General features: G+C 39.5%; 1 protein-coding gene across 1 annotated transcript; it reads right to left on the bottom strand.

Annotated features, from left to right (window-relative positions):
* Positions 1-522: 522 nt before the first annotated feature.
* Positions 523-15,195, bottom strand: LOC143265907 (uncharacterized). Its single transcript, XM_076540567.1, has 4 exons — positions 15,098-15,195; positions 1,834-1,884; positions 1,369-1,718; positions 523-827 (listed from the first exon to the last, which is right to left on the bottom strand). Exons 2-4 carry the CDS (start codon positions 1,853-1,855, stop codon positions 648-650), a joined length of 552 nt encoding a protein of 183 aa, XP_076396682.1. The 5' UTR covers positions 1,856-1,884; positions 15,098-15,195; the 3' UTR covers positions 523-647.
* Between the last annotated feature and the right edge of the window lie 340 nt (positions 15,196-15,535).

Consider the following 15,535-nt stretch of genomic DNA (forward strand, 5'->3'; position numbering starts at 1 on the left):
AAATAAATCAATAATAGGTATATTTAATTCATTTTTGATGGAAACGGGAGTACACATTTATAATATAATATTGAAAACTATTAAATATAAGACAACACAATTAATACAATTTGAACACTAAATGAATTTATTTTAAAACAAGAAACCACAAAGAAGGAACTTTAAATGAAACACAAGATCTTTTAATATACGTGTACGATATCGTAATTGCAGAGAGGCCAGTAAAGAATAATTATATAGATATTATTTTAACATTTAAGGATCTAAATGAAACGAGCGGTCTTGATTACCGACATATTGGCAAATTACCGACATATTTCTGTATTTATTTTTGCTATTTTCAACAATTTGCAATGATTGTTTTTTAAGTTCTACGAATAGTATTAAATTTCCGGATACTGTTATGGTCTGCACTGCGCAGCGACCGACATGCGTCTACCACGTCGTCCCTGTTGATGAATTACTCCAAAATTGCGTCGCAGTGAAACGGTTAATTTCTACTTATTTATTTACAGTCAACCCTCCCATAACGCGGTACTCTCAGAACGCGGTTTCCATATAACGCGGTACGCACTCACCGCGTTATAGGAGGGTTGACTGTACTTAATTCTAAGATAAGGTTACACATGCAAATAACGTAGACGTGATTAATGAAACTGATTTATTAAAATATATTTTGAATTAAAGTCGGGTATTCCGCGGCCTCGGCCCCGGCCCCGGCCCCGGCCCCGGCCTCGTCCTGGCTGCGTTGCCCCTTCTGCTGGCGGTATAAGTTGTGCCGCCTGCCGTAATGCGGCCGCCATCCTCTTCCGTTGGCGGCGGCTCATCTGCAATGAGATAAAAATAGTGAGGTGTAAAAATATTTTCGGGTCTGGAGTTTTACATTTATATAATAGGTACTACAGTATTCTCTCCGTAAATGTTAAAAAGATCTCTACCGTAAATGTTACAATTCTATCCCCACTACTGGGGGGATCCCCCTCGAAATCTGTCAAAAATGAAACACGATCGGTCGCCGAAACGACGATGATCGAATATCGGTGAGACACATACTAATGCAAGCAAAGGAAAAGATTGTAACTTTCTTATTTCTTACTATTTTTTCATGAAACTTTTACTGTTGCATTTGTCTAGATTTCCTGATTAAAATGACACCAAGCACAATATATTTACAACAATAATTACATACTTGTGTAGTAAACCATACAATTTTCGGATTTTCACACTTACGGCAAACTGTACATTTAGTGCAGAGATACGAATTCATTCCAACTTGACTTGCTATACAAATAATTATGATCTGCATTATATCATGTTTGGTGGCACTTTAATGAGAAAAACGCGACGAGGAATTGTTATTCAATTTACACGAGTAGGTGCTGCTGGGCACAGGGGCGGGGGTGGCAGCGCTTGTGGCCACGCGGGGAGCGGCGCCGGCGGCCACGCGGGAAGCAGCGCTGGCGGCCCCGCCGGGGGCAGCGCCAACGGACCCGCCGGGGGCAGCGCCAGCGGACCCGCCGGACGTGGTGGCTGCGGTGGCGGCTGCTGCGGTGGCGGCGGTGGTGGCGGCGATGGTGGCTGCGGTGGCGGCTGCTGTTGTGGCGGAGGTGGTGGCGGCGATGGTGGCAGCGGTGGTGGCGGCGGCGGCACCCACCACGGGCGCGCGGGCCACCACGCCACTTGGGGCCACCATTCCGGCGGGGGTCTGTATATTTCTTCTATCCCGAAAAAATTCAATATAAATGTACAATATTTTTCATCCATTCTACGCAACATAAGTGTTGCGTAGCTTTTGGCCTCCTACAAATATATGCAAAAGAATCCTATTCTTACCGTTTGCTCGAAATGGTTCCATTTTTATTATTAATAGTATTCCGTTGTTTTCTGAAAAAAGAGGAACAGATTATTTAATTAATACGCAATGGAAAATACCGCAATAAAGATTAAATGAAATAAATGGAAGAATAAATAAAAATGTCGGAGATGTACTTACTTGTTGTGTACTTGGCGACGTTTGAACAAGAAATGATTTTTCTTTCGTGCCTCCACCCGGAAAATGAGCGCAAGAGAAGTCATCCCCACCACCAGGAATGAAGGGAGGGACCCTAAAGGGAAAGGGAAAGACCCATCGACATACAATAAACATTCGGGACACTACGCATGAAAGTGTAAAACTTTTCTATTATTGACTTTTTTTAAATATAACTTTCATCAACATATTTGTAACATTGTTCTGATTAAAATGAGACTAAACACGGTGTAATTTGAGTTATATTTACTGGCAATATCTTATTGCAGTAAAGTCATCGACGTACGCTCAACATTTGAAATTACAAAGAAATATGTGCCGAATTACGCCGTGTTTGGTCTCATTTTAATTTGAAAAATATAACAAATATATTGGTGAAAGTTTTATTTCAGAAGAATCAAAAGTAAAAAAAATTCATTTTTTCATAAGGATTGTCCAACCGAAATGTTATTGTTTCTTTGCGTTTTTTCTCTCGCTGTCCTTTTCTACGTTCGGCAAAACATCAATCAATTTAGGATCTATACGATGTATGCAATACTTCACACCCGAGGGATTTGTAGATATCGAGTATTTACAGTATAAAACATTTTTATTTTTTACTATTTAAATGAGACATTAATATTTTCCTGATTAAAATGACACCCAACACGATGAAATTCGAGTCATGTACTTAGTACTTGTAATAATTTATGTAATAATTTACTTATTACAGTTATGCACTTGTAATAATTTATTGCAGTAATGTTGACGATGTAAGCATAATGTTTGAAATTACAAATAAATATGTTCCGAATGATATTTCATTCAAGAAAATGTGAAAAATGTATTACTAAAATTTCACAATCGAAAGAATATTCGGATACAGAATTGTACCCTTGTGTAACGACTCTGGAACCTAAGTTCAGATAGTTACTAGCGCTAAGAAGGTAAAGAGCGGCTTTTACCAATTAAACGACTCGTTTTGGAAAATAACTAAATCTAAAGATTGTGGGATTCGTGTGGTGTGCGGTTAAGGAGTGAAATCCACAGGTCAATATCTTTCAACAATAAGGGTTTATTCAATAAAATAACGAAGATGATGAATTTAACAAATAACAAGTAACAAATAACAAAATATGAAAAGTATACTGGTTTGATTAAAGAAACTAGAATAGACTTGATATAATATTAATAATAGAAATAACAGAACTTGGCAAATTGAGCAATACGTAATAGATAATTATGAATCTAACTAAATGACTCTCGCTAGGTAATACTTTATATTAGATCGTACCTAAGTCTGTTTTCGGATGAAGCTAACTTCGCTTTTATATAATTAATTGAATTCGATATTCTATATTATTCAGTTCTCGTCTTGAACGCTATCGCAATTACAAAGTTTATATTGATTAATACGTTTATAATTTATATAATGAAAAGTCTTTTACGAAATTATTAATACTAGCGCGTGATAGTCTACCGCAGCGAGGAACACGACCTAAGTGTGATTCTCTAAGTGTACCTAAATACGCTTTCGCAAAGTTAGACAGATTAATGATTTTATCTGATATCTAACGCGGTGTAGTCGACTACTGAGATTACGCTGATGACAGAACAATATTCTTTTACTAATTCAAAATTCCAAGATTTGTTTGATTCTAATGAACTTTACTCGGAACAGTTACTCTTTCTTAATTTGTCTCGACAACTAATTGTCCATGACCCTTTTTGTCAAAACGAACACTGACAGCCAAAACCAGATCGCTTAATTGGGGAGCCTGTTGTTCACTGGCTACTAGAACGACCCAACGATACAGGAAAAGGGTGAACAGTATAAGTTCAACAGGGTAGCAAATCAATTGATTCTAATATAAAATCGTAATTGCTGAACTGCCACCCAAAAGACACGGGTTTCAGAGACCAAGCCGCTCAAATGGGGAGCCTGCGTTAGCTAGCTACGAAACGACCCAGAGCGAGCTCCGAGAATCTGAAGGCTCGTTAGCAATCCGACGAAAAATCAAATATGAGTAGCTGAGAGCAATCGTTTCGATATCTTAGCCTTTCTTGGCGCTAAGTATAGCTCTCTCCTGACGGAGTTTCAGACACGAGATCGTTTGAACGGGGAGCCTGCGTTAGCTAGCTGCTGAAACGACCCACGACCAAGTATCCAAATGGCGTATACCCGCTTTACCAGTCAAGTATTAAGAATCGTTGCGGCTCTTCACAGCGAAAACTGTTCCGGTTATACTTATCTGTAGACTTCTAGCTGGCTCGACTTCGAAAACTGTTCTGCGATTTAGGCGAGTTTCGCTCGGCCTTTTATACTCGCCAGTCTGGCAATTTCTCGGAAAACCCCCATAACGTCGAAATATATAATTGTATAAATTCGCAATTAGGCATTAATTATGAAAACGAACGATTTAATTACATTATTAATATCGCATTCCACATAATGATTTATATTCCTGATATAAAAATAGTAATTTAATAGTGTTTTAATCAAATTGCATTTTCCATCTCTTTCTATACGCTGTGCACGACTTCTATACGGATCGGAGCTAAATGTATAAGCATAGGATGCTTCGAGAATATTCCATTGAATAATATTATATTTTACAATATATATTGCAATAACCTAACGTTTGACTTTAATTCTGGATAACATAATTTTAGTACGCTTGATATGTAGTAACTGATTTGTTTAGCTAATAGTTCTTGATAATTAATAATATCGAAATTGTAAAATGTATTCCTATCCTTCTCTAGGATTACGCGAGAATACTAGGAAATTCGGGGCGAACATCGCGGCACGTAGGCACATCGCATTACGGAATTTTCCATATAGAATTATACATTTATTGGAGTAACTATAAAATAATACATTAATTTTGGTTTAAATGAATTAACTTAACATTTGATTGTCTTTGTAAATTACATTATCCTTTCTAAATTGAAAATATAAAATAATTATTGAAAATAAAATAAATATATATATATATCGGTTACCGACCGCTGAACTGAATACATAAGGTAATTGGTATATAATGTACTGTCGGTAATAGTCTATTATTGTCGGTAACTAACTATTCTCACAGTGGGTAATGAAATTGAACATAGGACTGCCACTTTAAAAAAAAACTCTTCCCGGGATGTTACACTTGCGTTAGGATTGTTTCGTCGAGAGTGTATTGTTTATTTTCGCTCTTTGCTTTCGATCATCGTAGCAACGTTAGTTTGTTACAGGCGAGGTTATCGAGAGTATCTCGAGCACAGCCTGCAACAAATTTTTTACTTCGGAACGTTTCGTTATTCGGCACGTTACGTTTATTTTATTTATTTATTTATTTATTTATTTATTTTTTTTTTATTTTTTTTTTACTTTATTTCAAATATTTTTAAACATTTTTATTAACCGACTTCGAAAAAGGAGAAGGTTTTTCAATTCAATCAGTATATTTTTTTTATATACACGAAAATTAGTGCACGGTGAAAATGGACAGAGCAAAATATAAGAATAAGAAGAGACCACGATCAACTCGAAGGACATCGTTACGGAACAGAATTCGATCGGTGCATCGAATGGGCAACGCATCGGAATCCCAAGTAAGTATATCAGAATCACAAATTATATCAGGTGCATTAAATAATGATTCCAATGTGTCGTCCGAATTCTCCGACGACAAATGTATGAATAATATGAATTCAATAAATAATAATAATAATAATAATAATAATAATAATAATAATAATGCAGTACAAATAAACGAAATTGAAAATTCATTCGAAAACATTTGTCCGGACGAAATTGACGTTCGAAATAACGATACATTGACATTGGAATCAGCACCCGATACATCTAATCAAGAATATGTAGATGCTTGCAAAACGCAAAACGACATCGACGAAGAAATCGAAAATGTCGTTTTGCATGTAGATAGTAATATTGATGTAGATCGTTTGTGTTCTGCCGAGATTAGTGGACGAAGTATCGTAAACTTTGGGCACGTTTTTTCGGAATTGCAAAGATTGTCAGCCCATTGGCAGAATTCATGTCAGTTCACTGATCTCGTCATAACAAAAACGATGCGTTCCGGTCTCAAAACAAAATATTTCGTTGAATGTCGAATGTGTCACTTCAAAGGTGATTTTTGGAGTGAACCGACATCTGACGAAATATTGGATGTCAATCAAGGTGCCGTAATGGGTACCATATTGACAGGGACTGGATATACGCAATTAGAGGAATCATTAGCTGCAATAGATATAAAATGCATGAACAAAAATACGTTTGCCAAATGCCACGACGAAATGTCCGAAGCTTTAGCCGCCGCTGTAGAGAAAGAAATGCAGGAGGTTTGCTAAAGTGGAAAGACAATTAGCAATTGCAAGGGGTGATGTCACTGACGGTATTGCATATATACCTGTGATAACAGACGGTTCCTGGATGAAAAGATCGTACCGCAGTGGCGGTTACGATTCTCCATCTGGGGCAGCTATTATCATGGGTTATTATACGCAAAAAGTTTTATTTGTCAGCGTGCGAAACAAATATTGTTGTATTTGCGCACGCGCTAGTCAATTAAATGTTCCAGTCCGCGAGCACAAATGTTACAAAAACTGGGGAATTAATCAGAGTTCCACCAGTATTGGAAAGTGACATCATCCTCGAAGGCTCTCGTTGCAGCTTAGAATTGTACGGATTAATATATTACAAATATATTGGCGATGGCGACAGTAATGTTCTTAAAAAATTAAGAGATTTCCCACCGTATCAAAATGTTGTTGTGGAGAAGATTGAATGCATCAATCATCTTCTCCGCAAGCTTTGTAAAAAAATAGAGGAAATTAGTAAGAGTGGTGGTCGAAGTCTCTTAAAATTAAGAAAAATTGTTGCCCAAAGTAGTAAAGCATTTCGTACGAATACATATTACAAAAGCTGCAACGTTTCGCCGCAACAGCGATACAACTTGAGAAAATAAAATTGCTGGTTTGATTAAAGATTTAATTAATATTCCTAGCTACATTTTTGGGGAACATAAAGATTGTTCCTCCCTTCCATACTTTTCCAATGAAGAAATAAAAGAAGGCGAGGAAAATCTGGTTCCCCAATTACAAATGGCAGGATTATATGCAAAAATAGAATATGCGATGAAACGCATTGTGGATAACGCAGAAAGCGTATTATATAATTATACCAGCAATTCTGTAGAAAGTTGCAATGCTGTTATTGCTAAAATGATCGGTGGCAAACGTATTAATTTTGCTAAAAGAGGTTCTTACCAAGCGCGTGTAAAAGCATCAGTACTCCATTATAACACTTCGAAAGCGCTGAGTACTGCTTGCTGCGCGATTGGTAAAGTGCCTCCAATTCGAACAATAGACCTTGAAAAAAGGAAAATGAGACAGCGCGCACAATATGCGCAACGTGTTAAGGCAGCGTTGGAATTCGGTATACCTATTCGTAGATCAAAATATGCGGCCAAAGCGTTTAGAGCCGATAAAGATTATGGGCCAAACGCCGAACGGCCGGATATTGATGATAACATGTACAAACAGTTGAAAGCCAATTTTTACGAAACGCTATTCAATCAACAGCGTAATAGAGACGTGTTAGAATATGTAACGCGGGGTCAGCATGCAAACCCGCAGTGGCATTATACACGTCGAACGCTGTTGACTGCATCAAATTTTTCGAAAGTTTGTTGCAGAAGGGATACCACGTCGTGCAAATATCTCATAAAAAATATTCTTTACCCTCCTAAATTAACGAGTCTTGCAATTAAGTGGGGTAAAGAAAAAGAGATTTTAGCATGACAAGAATTGGAGGAGATTCTGGGAATCAAAATCAATGAGTGCGGATTATTCATTGATTCTGAATTCCCATATTTTGGTGCGTCGCACAGTGTGTCGTTTGGCCAATCCAGCGGGACAAAAATCAATTTTTGTGTCGTGGCATCCTGGCACTCTGCGTCTGCTCCGCGGATCTCGCCGCGAGAGTCAAACTCGCGAAATCGGTATGCTCTCTTCAGGATACGGCTTGCTGTAATCGCGGAACCATATGTTCATGCGTACACGTTAATTGCATGCAGGTAATATAAAATAATTTTCAGAAAAAAAATACACCGACTTCGAAATGCACTAAAAAGTATAAAATAACTTCTATTTCCAAATGAAGTAATTTCTATTTCATTCAATCATACAATTACGTAACAGATATGAATGAAACCTATTTACTCGTTAGGTAGTATATTAAATACATTTCAACCTTTTCGGAGGCGGCGCAAAATTAAAAGATTTTCTTGAACATGTCAACCTTTGGACAGCCGAACATAGGCAAAGCTTGTATAGCTATTTTTTTTTCTATACATATAACTCGACAGCACGCCGCGAAGTAGGTGTTAGTGCGTATAGAATGTAACTATGGTCTATCTAGCCCTTTGCGAACGGGACGGTTCAAAGTGAACCGTACCGTGGGGCCGAGCTCCTGCCGCGATAGTCATTAAAAATTGAAAGCGCATATTTCCTCTTAAACGCGGTTTTTGTTCATAGCATTCCAAGTCAATTTCTGGACATATTATATGTACATGCACAGATTTACGTGCATGCACACATGTACGCGTTTCTCGGCTCTGTCAGTTGTTTTCGCAGAACGCATAGTTAAGTTTCTCGGCCATAGCCACGCATTTACGTGGGACACATATATGCGTTTCTCCGCTCAATCAACTGTTTTCGCGAAACGTATATATGAGTTCTTCGGCCAATTTGATGATTTACGCAGAACGCATATATGCCGCGGTAGTCCGCAAAGGGCTAGGTTCATAGATTATGCGACGGAAAGACTCGATCGCCGCATATACTATAAAGATAGACCCCATCTGCCGCAAATTTGGTAATTCCCGCGTCGTGGGCTCCGTTTATAGGTTCTTAGATCAATGGCTTCCACAAGCGAACGAAGTTAATTCAATTTCATTTATATCAGAAACGTTGCGAAATGAAGATGCAGTCGTTACATTTACGTGTATTACCAGATATATCTATAATGGTACGTATTCTTTCTCAGGATTTATTAATTTCCAATACACCATACCACAATCAACTGGTTATTGGCAGCAACGTTTACTGAAGTATTTTTAATCTTGCGCCGCCTCCGAAAAGGTTGAAATGTATTTAATATACTACCTAACGAGTAAATAGGTTTCATTCATGTCTGTTACGTAATTGTATGATTGCATGAAATAGAAATTACTTCATTAGGAAATAGAAATTATTTTATACTCTTTAGTGCATTTCGAAGTCGGTGTATTTTTTTTCTGAAAATTATTTTATTTCACGCTTTTTAGTGGAATGGGGAGAATTGTATGGGATGCTGTGAGACAGTTCTTCTGGGCTTTTTTTTTGTCTGCGTAAATGCCGTGAGCATAATTAAGTAAAAGACAACATGGATATTCGTTTTTCAATTTTGTTTGCAACAATAATCCTTTGCAACTAAAAAATGAAAAAATTTTTGGTAATGGTACCAATGGGGAGTCAGACTCTACAAGATGCCAAAGGCTTTGTTCCGATCGGATCACCCACCTAGGAAAAAACCGGCGAACGTGCATAGAAAAAAAAATCAGGGACACTCTTTCAGGGACAAGTACAAACTAATTACATCATGATTGAGGGTGCTTCATCCATTTGTTCTTTGTTAATTTTCTTTGCAAAAATTTACTGCACATGTGTATCTCTTACGGTTTAGGACTGCGCAAGGGTGAAAGTATCCGTAAAATAATAGCAGATCCTGCGCAACAAATTTTCTAACAAATCAAATTGATGCATTTTTAGAACGATACGGAGACTGTACCAAGCAATGGGAATAATACACCAATATCAACGTGAACTCATCTTGCTGAATAGGTCGCGTGTCAGAGCGGTAAAGCTTAGTTAGCGTTTTGGTACAGTGCATTGTAATTGCCCTTTCTTGTCTTTCCCGTGCATAGCACGGGGCGTTCCACTAATATTAATAACAATAGTTTTTCGCTAATATCACGAAAACTAGAGTTTTCCGACAATTATGCATAAGGAAAAACTCGTTCAGAATCATGCCACTAATAACGTATTAGAAGGACATTAAAATCGTTCGAAGTTGGTTTCAAAAGTTAATAACAATTTTTCGCTAATATCTCGAAAACTAAACCTTTCCGCGAAATTTGTATATGAACAAAATTGTACAGAATCATGTCCGCGATAAGATATTAAAAGCGCACTAAAATCGAGAAAAGTTTATGTCAAAAGTTGCCGGTTGTTTTGCAATAACAACACTTTGCAATTAAAAAATGAAAAATTTTTTGATAATGGTACCAATGGGGAGTCAGCACCTACCATATGCAAAAGGTTTCATTCCGATCGGTCCATCCAGCTAGGCGTAATGCGCGAACATACATAGAAAAAAAAAAAATATATATATATATATATATACTGATCGAATTGAGTAACCTCCTCCTTTTTCGAAGTCAGTTAAAAATCGACAACCCTTTCGTGTTCTCCTTCAGTTCTATTCGCGATCTCGCGCCGTAGAGCGCTTTGCAACTCATGGTCAATAAACCGCGCCCGATAAGCGTCCTTGAACTCCTCCCACGTGGTCCAATTCTCGTCCCGAAATCTCGCCCACTCGGCCGCGATACCAGTCAGAACAAACGGAATACATCTCAATAATTCGTCATCGGGAGTGGCTGCATAGGCGCGACATTCCTCGATCTGTGTTAGGAACATCTCGGGATCCTCCCCTCTCGCTCCGGAAAAGCGAATATTACATTTTCGTAATAAATCTAGGACAGCGGTATTTAAAACGGTATTATGTCCCACGGTTGCCGGTATCTGTTCCCCGACCCCCGAGGCACCACGCGGAACGTTATCCTGTACGGCGGAATTTGATCTAGGGATCCCCTCGGATCGTGATTGACGCGAAGTCCTTATCCACGGTGGCTCATAATGGCTAATGTTCGGGAGCGAATCGTTCAATGATGTTTCGGTGTCAGCTGGCGGTATGTGAGAGTCGGTATCGGTAGCGGTTCCCCTTCCTTCGGTACGCTCCAGTGGTTGTCGCGTCGGTAAGCCGGTTGCCTGTCCGACCCGAGTAGCGCCTAAGATGTCGGTGCGGAAGTAGGGGTCACTCGCGCGTCGCGGGATTGCCCCCGTCGAGAAACGAGGCGGGATGTAACCAGTCTGAGCGGAACGCGGGGGATCAGGGAGAAGGTCCCTCGGCGGCGGGGTGGCCGCTCGTAAGGGCGGTCCACCCGCAGCTCCGGATGTCTCCTAACCACCCGTCGCCACCTGCTCTCCTCCTAAATGTTGTTCACGCCTTGCTCGTAATATCGGTAATATCCCCTTTGTCGATAAACCTCGAGCCGCTAATTGCTCACCTAACTCGTCTATGGTCAAGGATCGCACCCAATCCTTTCCGGGGGGTGTTCGTTGCATCTTGATCGAGAATAAATATAACGGTATGCGGTAACTCTGGCTTAATTGCTCGGAAATTTAAAAGGAGAATGTATAAGATTTTTTTTTCTCAACGTTCGCGATGGGTACTATTCGGTTATTCGCTTCAACGGTAAGGACACGTGGTAAACAGACTTGGCCTGGCTACAACGCGCTCGCTCGTGGCCTTGACGCCCCTTCGACAGTTTCTTTGCCCGCTAACGAAAACAAGCCGGAATATCTGACTCGAAAGTTGTATACAAGTTCAACCTACGCACAGTGTTTCGTGTATATGGACGTTCGGGACAAAATTCGTAACTTTGTTGCAGTATGGAATTTTCTGATAATTCTTTTTTTATGTTGATTTTTACGATGTTGTTCTATTAATCCTCTATGTCCAAATTTCTTTCATGCCTGGAAAAAAGTTATATGACTTAAAATGATACTATTTTTTATACTACTTATTGTAAGAATGGTTTGTAATAAATAATTTGTAACAATAATTTCAATATATCGTTTTCAAAGGAATCGAGCATGAATCACAAACAAATTGTTATAAATAAATATCTTTTCTACAGATAAATATCACTTACAAGATGTTTACATTAGATTTATCGAAATATATATAACTTAAATGTTACAACAAAAGTAAATTGAATGTTAGAATATTAAAAACGTACCTATATTTTGGTTTCCTCAAATTAATTCTGAATCGGATTCGGAACCAGTATCTGTACTGCACTCGGAGCTCGCATCTGACGAATCACTTGTTATAACATATTGCCTTATGTCTGTACTTTCAAGTTTTTTACTTTTGCTGTGTTTTGTTTTAAATTTTAATATATTGCTTGGTGAAATATCAGAAACCATGTAAATATATTGTACATTACCACTTATTGATTCTTGACTCATGATGTTATAAAATAGTAAAATGTCTATATTATTATATATTATATATTTATATTACACTGCACTATATACACTACACTAATACTATAAGTAATGAAAAATAGCACTAGACAGTATGAATTTATAAACTAATAATACCACTAGGAAATGAAACTGAAAGAAAAAGTAACTGATTATATTCGCTGTGTGTCACCTCTGAATGCTCTTCCAAAACTGAAGACAGAATGTTCAGAAAAGGCAAATGTTTAGATTTTCTAACTTGCAACGCCACATGGCCCATAGCGTTGGTAGAAAATAGCATTGGCCATTTACAAATGTTTAGGTGTAGGCAATTAAGCCTTAGGTCCGTAAGCTGGAAATCTTATTTTACAGTTTTTAACTGAATAGGTCACCCTATCATAAACGTGTAAATAAAATAATTTGTCGTGTACAATCAGTTACCTTGACCGCGACAAACTCAATTGCTTTATCGCTCTGCCGAATAAACGAGTAAAATTCGTATGCGAAGGTCCCACAGATGCGCTGAGGGCTTGAGCGGAGAGCGTCGTATCAACAATTTTCATTCTGCACTTCGTTTTGGGCAGATATGGGTAGCTCAAATTGACAGGTACATAAACTATAATGTTTCCTGAATTAATGTACGAAATATCAGAGGTGTTTTTTGGGCTTTTTTTTAAAAGTCTTCTCAAAGTGAATAAACATTTAAATTGAAAATTGAGAAAATTAATTAATATTTTTGAAATCCTACATTTTAAAGGTATTATAATGATTAATAAAATCCATAAAGATGAACTAAAATATACAAATATTCTACGAAATACGTTTATCCAAAGAAAATTCACCAAAATCTACGGTAAACTTTTACTCTCAATTTTAAAAAAAGGTTACTCTATTTATTAAAAGTATAAATATTTTTGAAATCTACGTTTCTTTCTGGACAATATGGTATATATAACATCATGATTTAAATACTACAGAAATTTGACTTTTGTCCATTGCATGAAACACTGTGCTACGGTTCGAAATCTAACCGTTTCAGGAAGACGGTAACGGTACGAAAATGCGTGTTTATTACACTTCAACGATTTACGGCGTTATTGTCCCCGACACTTTTTCTATACGATAATTATGTTTGCCCTTCGAACTCGGTCGAGAACCGAAGACGGTTAACTCGAGGGTTACGGAAAAAATGTGTTTAGAATTTTGCGGAATATCTTAGTAACGGAACTCAGCGCAATGCGTGGCTAACGGTATTTCTTACGGGAATAAACAGCAAAATACTTTTAACGATATTTTCGATACTTTTACGCAATCGTTTCTCGGTAATTAAATTCGGTAATTATTCTAGCGTCCTTTATTTATGAATTTACCCTTCCGGGGCCCCGCGTTGGGTGCCAATTTGCTACGCGGTATTTCGCGGCTAGCGTGGTAATTGCCCGCGACCACGCTTCGCCCGCGAATTCTCGACCGGCCCTTCCTGGCCTTGCCCGCGACCATGACCGTCGTGGCGCCTCCGCGGATTCGCGAGCGCGTAGCACTGCGGCGCCCGATCCGAATCCTTTCGATATCGCTTTATTTTATTTGATAATTGGGCGCCAGACGCCTCTCAGCGTCGCGATAAAGATCTTAGACGCGAAACGAGACTGTAGAGCGGAAAGATGGGAAAATCGTTTATGTCAATCTCGGAAAAACGCGGAAGACTCGAATCGGCGGCGGAACGGCTCGGTAGTTCAGTATCCGAACGAAATGGTAGAGTGGCGGAATTCTTTAAGGGTAAAGGAGCTAGACGCGGAGGCGGACGAGAGAAAATGATTCGGAACAATCCGCGAGAAACCTCAAGTTAGTGGTATTTGTTAAACAGCGGTGTTTATTTAAAATCTAATTAACCTAGACGTACAGTGTGATCCAGTATCGGGATTCAATTTAATCGTAACGCTCTCGGCGGAAGGTCGAGATGCGATCTCCGCGAGATTTTAGCCACGGAAACGAAATATGCCAGTTCCTAAGCGGAATACAATCTTTGATATATCCACGATTCCCGAAACGGTACGCGACGCAACGGAATTTCTATAACGTAACGCAAATACTTAACAAAACGCGACGCAATTAATCGAACGGACGCAACGCGACGAAACGCGACGAAACTCGACGAAATTCGACGAAACGCAATTATACTAAACGCAACGGAATCTAACGCACTTAAATTTACACGCGACGCGACTTATTCTTACACGCGAATCGATTCTGTATCGGCGACCGTCTAGAGAGAGAAGGCGAGAAGTTGCGCGACAAACACGAAATGTCCGGTACGACAAGCATGCACTTTACGATCTACTCCCGTACTAAGAGTTCGCGAAATCGAGACGTGGGAGGGCACAATATTGGCAAAGGCCTACTCGAGACGATACTTTAATTGTGGCTTACGCTGTATCATTCCCCGGTACAGGTTCGGTGATCCAGCCGAGTGGCGATTCGAGAGATCGAGAAGCGATCTCTCGATGACGCGAAAAAGTCCGGACGTCGGGATCCGCGACCGTCCCGGACAGGGGCCCCCGGGTTTTACCCTTCTAACTTAAACTAATATCCCTACGATAGAAAGCCATTCCAGTCACACTTTGCAGAACCTGCCCGTGAATGGCAAGCCAGGTGGTCGACAACCCACAATATGTTAATCTCGATTTCGCGCTCTTTTACATATATATATCGATAAATGAGGGAGCTTACCAAGGTGTCCAAACACGGGGCGCCGAAGCTCGAGAGATCGGTATTCTTCCTCACGGAACGCTAATAACTTTCGGAAAGAAAACTCAGGCAAATGCCGAATACAGAATAAAGATCCGCGAGCCCTTGCGCCGGTATTAGGACACCTCGTAGCCTTCCCCCACCCTCGGCCGGAGTCTCCGAATTCTATCGAAGTCTTCTTCGGCAGGACCTCCTCCGGCTCCACAGCCTCTCTTCTTCTATCGTTGCGCTGGAGCGGGGAAGCGGCAGGGAATCAGCACTTTCCTTCGGCGTACGTCGTTTCCTCGCTGGCTTCTCTCCTCTTACTCCGCCGCCTCTCTTCGTCTATCAGATGGTCCAAGCGTGGTAGCGGCAGAGAAGCGGCGTGTTCCCTCGACGTACGTCGCTCCCTCGTTGACAGTGACGTCATTCTCCGGCGGT

Source organism: Megachile rotundata, chromosome 2, assembly GCF_050947335.1.
Source record: "Megachile rotundata isolate GNS110a chromosome 2, iyMegRotu1, whole genome shotgun sequence".
NCBI lineage: Eukaryota > Metazoa > Arthropoda > Insecta > Hymenoptera > Megachilidae > Megachile > Megachile rotundata.

What these genes read in the sequence shown, in the direction of transcription:
- LOC143265907 (XM_076540567.1), bottom strand. Translation starts at nt 1,855, where the DNA reads ATGGAACCATTTCGAGCAAACG. An exon ending in GGAACCATTTCGAGCAAACG is followed by an intron (nt 1,719 to 1,833) that starts GTAAGAATAGGA and finishes TTTTCGGGATAG; the next exon opens with AAGAAATATACAGACCCCCG. An exon ending in GCCCAGCAGCACCTACTCGT is followed by an intron (nt 828 to 1,368) that starts GTAAATTGAATA and finishes ATCTCATTGCAG; the next exon opens with ATGAGCCGCCGCCAACGGAA.